The sequence below is a fragment of the Populus euphratica genome, unplaced genomic scaffold, assembly GCF_000495115.2.
Source record: "Populus euphratica unplaced genomic scaffold, PopEup_1.0 scaffold239.1, whole genome shotgun sequence".
NCBI lineage: Eukaryota > Viridiplantae > Streptophyta > Magnoliopsida > Malpighiales > Salicaceae > Populus > Populus euphratica.
In genome coordinates this window covers 243082-253170 of record NW_011500120.1, presented here as the reverse complement: position 1 = coordinate 253170, position 10089 = coordinate 243082, and the positions used below count along the sequence as shown (strand labels likewise).

Genomic DNA, 10089 nt, shown 5'->3' with positions numbered 1-10089 from the left:
AGCAACAATAGCCACTATGTATGTAATAGCAAAAACAACTCCACCTTCAACCAAACCCGATCTGTCCAAGCTGTGACAGAATCTCCTCCAGCAGCTCCTGCACGTCGACCTCCTCCTTTTCGCTAGTTGCTCCTCTTGGTCACAACCCCTTGAGCTATTGATAGAACCCATCTAAAAATAATAGAGGCAGGGAAGAAAAATAATATCAAATCTTTATGCTGAGTTTTTTTTTTTTTTTTTTTGCAGGTTTCGGCTAGCTCTCACTAATGGGATAAAAAAAAAATCTTCCATTATAATTGATTTTGCACTTTCAAGACAGATATTTTAAGTTATTGTGTTTTAAAAAATGTTTTGAAATTATAATATTTAAAATTCTTGTATTTTAAAAGCGTGATGTTTAAATATATCATGTTTTTTAATAATAATAATATTTATTAAATTTCATGTTTAAAAAATATAACATAATTAAAATATGCTAATTTAAGAAAAAATCGTTTTAGTTAGTGTCTCAAGAAGTCAAATACTACAAGAGAATTTGAGCCAACTCTGTTTTTATTTATTTATTTTATTCCCTTTCCCCACCTCTCATCTGTTTTCATTTTTTTTTACTTTTATTATTACACCACCACTGCTTTTATCATTTTATGTTACTAATTTACACCATATATTATAGCAACAATTAGATAATTTCTCATATGACGCCGGTCATATCAAAATAATTTAAATAGAAAAAAATTTGAAGTTATGAAGAATTTGATGTTGTTCCATATTTATAAATAATAAAAAATATAGTTTTTATCAGATGAATTTAATATGTAATAAAATTGTAAATAGTTTAACGAAATAATAAAAAAATATTTTATATAAAGTATTATTTATTTCATGATGTAATAGCAGTAGTTAAATCCATAATATTTCAATGAAAAACTATTAATATTAATATATATATATATTTTTAATTATTTTATTACCTTAGTTTGAAAAGCATTTTTTAACCAAGCACTTTAAATTATTTTTTATTAAACCTCAATTTCAACCATAATTTTAAACAAACATATATTTTTTCAACTAATCTTAATTAAAAATATTTTTTATAAAATAATTTTTTTTAAAATCACAACCCCAATAATTATCATAATACCAAACACGTTATAAATATAAAAAAACAACACTCCCCACAATGTCATTTAAAAAAACAACACTCCCCACTAATACTATAATGTCATTTATAATACAAACACTATGTATCTATAACATCCTTCGCAGTGAAATGAATTTATACACACAATATTCGGGTAGGATGAGGAGTTGACTTGATGCAGAAAACGAATTTTTGGCATCTAGCACCGCACTTTAGAAGACACCTCCTTAAAGCTGCGGTGGTGCCTGAAATTCAACATTCTACACACAATAATAACCTCCGAAGATACGCGAAGGTGGACGTGAAGGGATTTGTCTGAAGATTGTTGCGTAAACTGATTCGATTATGACTTTTTATGATCGAAACAACAAAAAAAAATAATAAAAAAAAAGGAACACTTGTTGCGCACCCAGATACAGCTTTTTTAAATAAAAAAAATGGAAACGAAATTCAAGTCAACTTTGGTATCGAAAATAAATTGCACTTTGTCTATTTCTGCTGCTGCCTAGATCCCTGACTTTATTCTAGTACACATCAAGTACATCTCTTGTAGCGAAATCAAACTTGACTTTGGGACCCCACGTCCTTGAGGCCACCATCGCCGTCCTCGCCACCTACAGCCCACCTAATTTCCAAGGTGACATCCAGGAAATAGAGCATGGAAACCAGGAAAAAGCATGACAAAAACATTGGAAGGGGCCCAAAGATCCACAAAAAGAGTGGGAACGAGAAATAAAAGGCACGCAGCCCTAATGACCAGAAATAGCTACCCCTGTTCACGGACCTAGCCACATACTCGGTGCTGAGATGCTGATGGCGATGATTAGGGCATATCTTCTTGAAAGGCACGTTGATGAGGAAACTTGCATGGCTGTAGTACCTGATTGACTGCACATTCAGCAAGAATGCCACCAGGAAGCACACCAGTATTGAGAAGAACTTGATAGACAACCCAAACTCACTCCTGTCCCCAAACACAAAATTCCTGGCTGATTTGTCTCCGCTGCCGCTTGTCATGAGAATGGCAATAAGGGAGCTGAGCATGATGGCTGTTGATGCCAAGACGGTGGATGCCATTATATTGTTTCTCAGCGTCTGCACTGCGAGAACTCCATTCTTGGACACGTCCTGCACCATTACAATTAAATCCTGATGGTCAGACGTACTGCTTCATCCTGAAAAGATGATCAAGAAAGATATAACAAGAAAAATAAGAAATGAATAGGGATATATGCATATGTATAAGTCGACCTCCATCATGGCTCTAACCCAGAAGCGGCGATTGATAGCATTGATGCCAATGACAGTCTTGGTGGGGTGCTTCATGATTCGATAAAGAAGCCATACGTGGTATGCCACCATCGTAACAAGTCCCAAAGGAACCAGTGAGTAATCGAGAATTGTTCTCCCCTTTCGATCCTTAATTTTCCCTGATTTTGTAGACGCGGGCTGCAGAATAGAGAAGAGGGGGAGACAAAAAGAATTCAAGTTCAACACGGGAGCTTGTATGTGGACTCAGTTAAGAGAGATAGACTGGGCCGGGGCAGAGATTTCATGGGATATTTATACATGGATGGATGGATGAGTGACACCTGTGAGATTAATTTTAAATAGTACTTGACTTTGCCCATAGCGTAAACTTTTTATTTTTATAAAAAAATATCAAAAAAATATATAATTGAAAGTGTTAAATCTACGAGATCAGATTCAATAATAATATTTATAATATAAATTTTAATATTTAACTTGTTTGTTTAAATTTTTAAATTTTTTATTTTTTTAAAAAAATTGGTTTTTCTTCAATACTAATAATAGTATTTTTAAAAAAATTTAATTATTATTATTATTAATTTTACCCTTCAAATAAAATTTAAGAATTTTTTTCAATATTGATAATAATTTTTTTTAAAATTTATTAATTATTTTATAAATGATATTAATAATAAAAATAATAATATTTATAATACAAATAATAATATTTAGAAACCTAAAACCCCAGAACCTTGGATTTTAGCAATGCACCTAAGAGAATTGAGTTTGGAGAGTTAGGACCAAAGCAAAATGGGTCATGACACAAAATCCATTAACCTTGGGTTTTGATATATGATCCATCACCCTTGATCTTAATGCTCGACTCAAGAAAATTAGATCTTGATACAATACCCAAATAAAATGGATCCTGACTCAGGATCCATTAACTTGGGGTCCTAAGGCATGATCTATTTACCTTTGAGTCCTGACACGGTATCTTGTAGCCTTGGGGTCTAATGTAGGACACAGTAATCTAGGTTTTAACGCAGGATCCAAGGGAATTGGGTTCGGACTTAATGTTTTTGGATGCTCAAACTTATTTGGTCCTATTAAGCAGTCGGAACCAAAATTATTTTGAGTCCTACTTCCAATAAGACCCAACTCTAACAGGTCCTGATACAGAGAAGACCCAACACATAATTTGTTTATATATTTAATAATACATACAATTCAAAACTACTGAATAAAAAAAATAAAGACAATAAAACTTTAAACCTCGTACACTAATGTTATAAAATTAAAAGATATTTTATTACCTAAAATAATATTATATTATAATATTTATGAATTATTTTTAATGGATTTTATTGTTAAAAGATTCTCTTATATAATACAAATATATAAGGTATACGATGTTTATCAAAAAATTATTGAGAGCTCAATCAATTTTAATATGATAATATTAGAGAAAAAAATTAAAAATTTTCAAATTTTTTTCAAAAAAAATTTAAAATACAGAAACAAGCATATTTTAATAAGAAAATTCAACACACATCAAATGAAAAAAAAATTACGACCATCCAACTTTTAAATAATATAAAAAAATCTCATCAATTTATTTTTTCTTTATTGTATAAAAAAAATACATGAGAGAAAAAAAACTGAAAGCATTAGGTCTTACTAGAGACAAGACCAATGTTAATTAGTCTTGTTAGGGACAAGACACATGCTGATAGGTCTTACTTGCAGCAGGAGCCAAGGTTGATGGTCAAGACATAGTAGGACTCAAAGTTATTTTAGGTCCTGCTGGACAGGACCCAACTTAGTATATTTTTTTTTGGATCTGGCTATGTAGCCAGACCTAATGCCAATATATTTTAAAAAAATATTAAAATATAAAAAATATGAATTTGAAGTAAAGAAAACAACAAAAAAAAATTAATTTTTTTTGAAGCATTTTTAAAACATAAAAACAAACTTACTTTAGTAACAAATTAAACCCAACTTGAAATGAAAAAAATTATTATAACCTATAATATAAAAAAAAGTTACATTAATTTATTTCCTCTTTATAGTAAAAACGAAAGTTCAATAAGACCAAAGAAAAGAATTCAAGAGGGGAAAAAAATAAAATTGGACATATCTTAAAATATGTTTTAAAAAAATATAATGAGATAATATTTTTATTTTTTAAATCTATTTTTTAATAATCACATCAAAATAATACAAAAACATCTTAATATGAATTAAGGAAAAAAAATTAATTTGAAGTAAAGAAAAAAAATAAAAAATTATCAATTTTTTTTGAAAGTATTTTTGAAAAACAAAAACAAACATGCTTTTATAAAAAAATTCAACTCAACCTAAAACAAAAGGAAATCTTATCATCACCCAATTTTTGTAGAATGTAAAAAAAAAATCTCATCAATTTAAAAATAAATTTAAATTAGAGAAAAGAGCAAAAAATATCAAATCCAATATCTTTTGATCTGGCTGCGGAGCTTAACCGATTATCTTTGGGTATGGTTATATGCTTCACCCAAGATCGATGGGTCTGGTTGGGTAGCCACACCCAACACCTTTTTAAAGTGTTTTGGATCTGGCTGGCCAGGTAGACCCAATACTATTACACCTTTTGAAATTATTTTGGGTCTGGCCTAACAGTTAAACCCAACAATATTGGGTCCAGTTGTCAATCTAGATCAAGCAACTTTTGAAAAAGAAGGCAACTCCCCTCGATGCGCGAGCTATAGTATCGTTCACCTAAGTCTGCAGTTTGGCATGCTTGTCTAGCATTAGATATTTGCAACCCTGTCATGCCCTATCAAAATTAAAACTGACCATTTTCTTCTCAACTATTCTTTCAATGCTAAATGCATCCCAATGAAAAGACAACCCCATCTTTCCCCCAATCTTTTCAACTCTCTATAGTAAAGGCAACTTTGTCATTACACTGCTCCAATCCATAGTGTTTTATGTCTAGGTAAACGATAACAGGGGCACCGATTTCATTTAGTATGTTGCACTAGTTAGGTGGCATACGCTACATTGCGGGCTCACCTTTTATTTTAATAAAAAATTTAAAACTTAAAAGAGTTGGATCTGGCTGCAACGTCAGACCCAAGAGCATTGAATATGGCTTCAACATCAAACCCAACAATAATATTTATAATATTAATAATAATATCTAACTTGTCTGTTAAAATTTTTATTTTTTAATCTTCCAAAAAAATTATGATTTTTCTTCAATAGTAATAATAGTTTTTTAAAATTTATCAATGATGAGGATGATAATAATAATAATAATAATAATAATTTTACACTTCAGATCAAATCTATGGTTGTTTTTCAATATTGATAATATTTGTTTTTTAAATTTATTAATAATATTTATAACACAAATAATACTATTTTTTATATTAATAATTTTAATTATAATAAAAAAATAATATTTTTGATACAAATAATAATATCTTTATATATGACTGCGTAGTTAAACTCAACTCCTTTTTGAAGTGTTTTGGGTATGACTCAATACTATTGAGTCTTGCTATGCAATAGGACCCAACAATGTTGGCTCTTTGTGGAATTATTTTGGGCCTAGCTTGGCAGCTAGATCCAACAACATTGGGTTCAGCAACTAAGCCAAGCTCAAAAGCTTTTTGCAGTGGATGCAATGTCTTCGGTCATATTTCTCAACCAAAAACTCAGCAAGGAAATGACCCCTAAGGAGCTATAGTGTTATCCATATGAAAACATTTTGTGACTACAGTGTTGTCCATAGTATAAAAACCTTGGTCCTGATGCTGGACCTAAGAGAAATTAGTTATGATGCCTGACCCAAGATATTTGGTTTTTAATATTAATACTTTTAATTATAAAAAATAATTATATTTTTATATTAATAATTTTAATTATAATAAAAATAATAATATTTATAACACAAAAAAACCTAAGATCCAAGAACCTTGGGTCCTAATACTGGACCCAAGAGAAATAGGTTTAGACTCAAGAACCTTGGGTTCTAATGCTGGACCCAAGAGAAATGGATTTAGACCCAAGAGAATTTTAACCTAAAATAGAACTCATTAGCCTTAGGGTCTTGATAGAGAACCACTAACCTTGGATACCCGTACTGGACCCAGGAGAATTAGACCTTAACATAAGATCCATGGTCTTAAGTCAAGCGGGGTTGCAAGATCTAAGAGATTTGTGTAAAACCATGACTTATTATATCTAGAATAACAAGAAACATGATAAAAATTTTGATGCATAGAGATTTCATTATACATTAAAGTAAAAATATTTGTAGTTATTAAAAGAATAAAAATAAATGATAAAATACTTGCACCAAAAGTTAGCTTGGAAATGTTAAATATTCAGTTGCAAAACAGTACAAAAACACTGAGTAATAAATGGAAATAACTAGTTTTCTATTTTGAAAACCAGTGGCGCCGATAAAATTGGCCACCAGAAACTCCCCCTTATAAACTTTTTAGTTTGGAAACTAATGGTGATTAATATTTGTACCAAATGTTTGGGGGAGGAATTATAAATTCAGTCCTTTAACAGTAAAAAAAAATACTGGGATGTAAGTTGGCATGCAACCAAACATGATATAGGGTTAACTAAGGGGGTATAAATCTTTTGAGTCTAAAAGAACAAAGACCCTTCCTCTTCCCTCTAGGGCCAACCATGATCAACAAAAATACCTTCCCCCTTGAAATTTCCTCACCAAAACACTTGCATGTCCTTGGAAAATCATACTTAGATGAATAATGAGTGAGTGGGAGGATGAAAACCATCATTTAGAGGTATAGAGAGAGAAATGTTCGGTCAAGAACACCCTAGGCTTATTTAAATTCGTGAGGTAAGAAAATTTTCCTTGTCTCCACCCTTGTTTGAATGGATATTGTTAGAAGGAATGAAACCACTAAATGTATAGCCCTAGGGTTTTGAAATATACTGATTTTGGGAACCTAATGAAACAATGAAAAGATATATTAGATGAAAAGGTTGATATAGCTGTTAAAAGAATGCATGAGAAATTCTTCTTTAATTGTAAAGCCTAGGAATTTAAGTCCGCATAGAATTCAAGCCTAGGAATGCATGAGAAACTCTTGACAGCATAACCCAACGCTGGTGGCTCTTTTCTGAAGTATTTTGGGCCTAACTTGAAAACTACACCTAACAATGTTAGGTTCAGCTGCAAGTCAAACTCATAGCTTTTGGTACATGAGGCATGCCTCTTTGTTCACAATGAAAATAATCTATGGCTATAATGTCGTTTACAGTACAATGTATTTATTCTCACATATTTTAAAAAAACTCAACAGAGAATTAACCTAAATAAGGCAATTTACAATAAAAATATTAACAATCTAAAGTGATTCGAAACATTGCAATCCATGATAAAAACACTTATGGTCTAAAAAAAAGCAATCCTGGTCCTCAGTAACTCAGTCTAAAAACACCATCCTTTTTAGTTATAGTTAATAACAATGTATAATATAATAATAATTGTGCAAGTAGTGGGATTCTTACAAACACATCTTTCCACTTATGTATGATTTATAGCTGCCTAGGGATTTATAAATTGATGAGATTTGTTGTTTGCATTTCTTAACATAAGCAAAAAATAAAAAATATATATATTGACAAGAAAGGTATTCCTGGATCTAGATCCTTAGAGCAGCAACTCGACCATCCTTTGCTATTTGTTCTTGTTAGCTGTCCTTGCATTCTAATTAAGGTTGCCTTTTACGACCAACATCAAACACTTGATTACGCATCTACATGACACCATTGCTTTGCTTTTAGGATAAACTCTCCAAACATTTTCCGCAGAGGAAACTTACCATCACTTGTAAAGCATGCTCGAAAGCAGTTTAGTGATGGTCATTAAGCCGTCTTCATAACATCAACGGCAGTACTAATGCAGTTGCAATCTATGAGACTCATCTTTACCGCTAATTACGTTCTCCAAATTAACTAGTGGAAGAGATTTTCATTCCTTATCCACTCATTTTTTCCTGTTTTACAGAAATTAGGAATAGAGAACGCATATCAAATTAAGAAAGATCCATCTCTTGGAATAAATTGTTGTGTGATTTGATATATCGTGGTCAATAACATTGCAGTAGCATTCATAATTATCATTATTAGATGTGGACTCCCAAACCTGTATCAGCTTTTGCTAATGATTGCCAGATAAAACTTCACCTTCAAAATGTAAAACGATATGGCAGAAGCACACAAGTTCAGAACGAAAAGAAGGCACAAAGCAGCTGCTTTGATAAAGGATGCACAAGATCCAGGTGCAGATGATCTCGAAGGTTATTCACAGGCTCTCTACCTGGACAAGTTCTTGAAATGTTGCTTCAAAACAAAATGGTTCAGCTAGTATGATTTCAAACATATCAGATTCAACAACCCCAAAGACAAAGAAAAGTCGAAAGGGATGGATCAGAAATCGCCAGTTTGAAACTGTTCATGAGTTGTGCAAAACAAAGCAGTGCTCCAAAATTTGGCAGGCCAGTAGGTTACGACCAACGCAAGGCTCAGTGCTCCAAAATCTTGATCTTTTCAAGACAGTTTTGCATGTGCTGATTAACATCAGCAGAGAGAGGTGCTCCAGCTGCATGTTTGTAGTGCTCAAATTTCATTTCATCACTCTTCAAGGCAGCAACTTTACAGGCCTTGATACTTCCTAGAACAACAAGGACAAGCAAAATTAAAGAGAAAAGCTGAGTAAAAGATCCAATGCCCGCGAAGGAAGTAAAATCAGAATAAAACATATTGGAACATTGAGATAAATTGGAAATAGTTTGATTTTGGGATCAACTGAAAGGTTATATTGTTGCAAAAACACCTGAACCCGCATGGACATCAAATTGATAACAGATGGCAGGAAGTTTGCGGGTCTAACTAATTTTTTGTTCCTTTGTTCTAGTTCTCTTCATTATCAATTTGCTAATGAACAGTTTTCAGCTTACCACTTAGGTCGGTTCAAAAAGGAGAGAGGGGAGAAGAAAAGGAAGCAACTCACCACTTAGATCTAGCAGGTTGAATAGCACTGGGTAGTTACCAGTGCGCCTAACCATCGTAATTTCAGACCAGATCTTTTGGTCTCCTCTCGTGAGGTTCTGATGATACATAGCTTGGTAAATGGATTCACATACTTGACTGCGCATAACCCAGATTTAGAAGGGTGAGAGAAGATTTTACAGTGAGGTAAAGGGAAGTTTGCAAGCAGCGGAAAACTTGAACTGCCAACAAATTACGTACCTTGGAACGATCCAAGGGATGAAGCCAAACCACACTCCCCAAAGTTTACAAGAATACTGTCTTTAATCGCTTTTGAAACATTATATTGTGTTATTATAATAGGATCATCCACTCCAAGATCTCGATTTGGATCCAAGAAAACTTCCATTATCATGTACCTATTCTTAAATCCCACCATGATCCTTTACCTAGCTTGTAAAGACAATTTTGCTGGGATAAAGCAAATCAGCATAAAGAATATGGTACTTGGCATATGTTATATGAAACATGCACGAAATCTTACATGTACCCGGAACATTCTAAACCCTGAAAAGGAGAAATTACTAAATTAGGGGAGAAGTGAATGAACTAAACCATGAATGGTTGGAAAACCAAAGTAAATGAGTAGACTCACAACCCTGAACCAATAA

At 32.3% G+C, this 10089-nt stretch overlaps 1 protein-coding gene and 1 pseudogene across 1 annotated transcript; both read right to left on the bottom strand.

The window, feature by feature from the left end:
* Window positions 1-1590: 1590 nt before the first annotated feature.
* On the bottom strand, window positions 1591-2731 carry LOC105110089 (uncharacterized). Its single transcript, XM_011005001.1, has 2 exons — window positions 2393-2731; window positions 1591-2269 (listed from the first exon to the last, which is right to left on the bottom strand). The coding sequence occupies exons 1-2, from the start codon at window positions 2501-2503 to the stop codon at window positions 1700-1702; spliced, it is 681 nt and encodes a 226-aa protein (XP_011003303.1). The 5' UTR covers window positions 2504-2731; the 3' UTR covers window positions 1591-1699.
* A 5928-nt stretch (window positions 2732-8659) lies between these two features.
* Window positions 8660-9957, bottom strand: LOC105110088 (probable ribonuclease P/MRP protein subunit POP5; annotated as a pseudogene).
* Window positions 9958-10089: the final 132 nt, after the last annotated feature.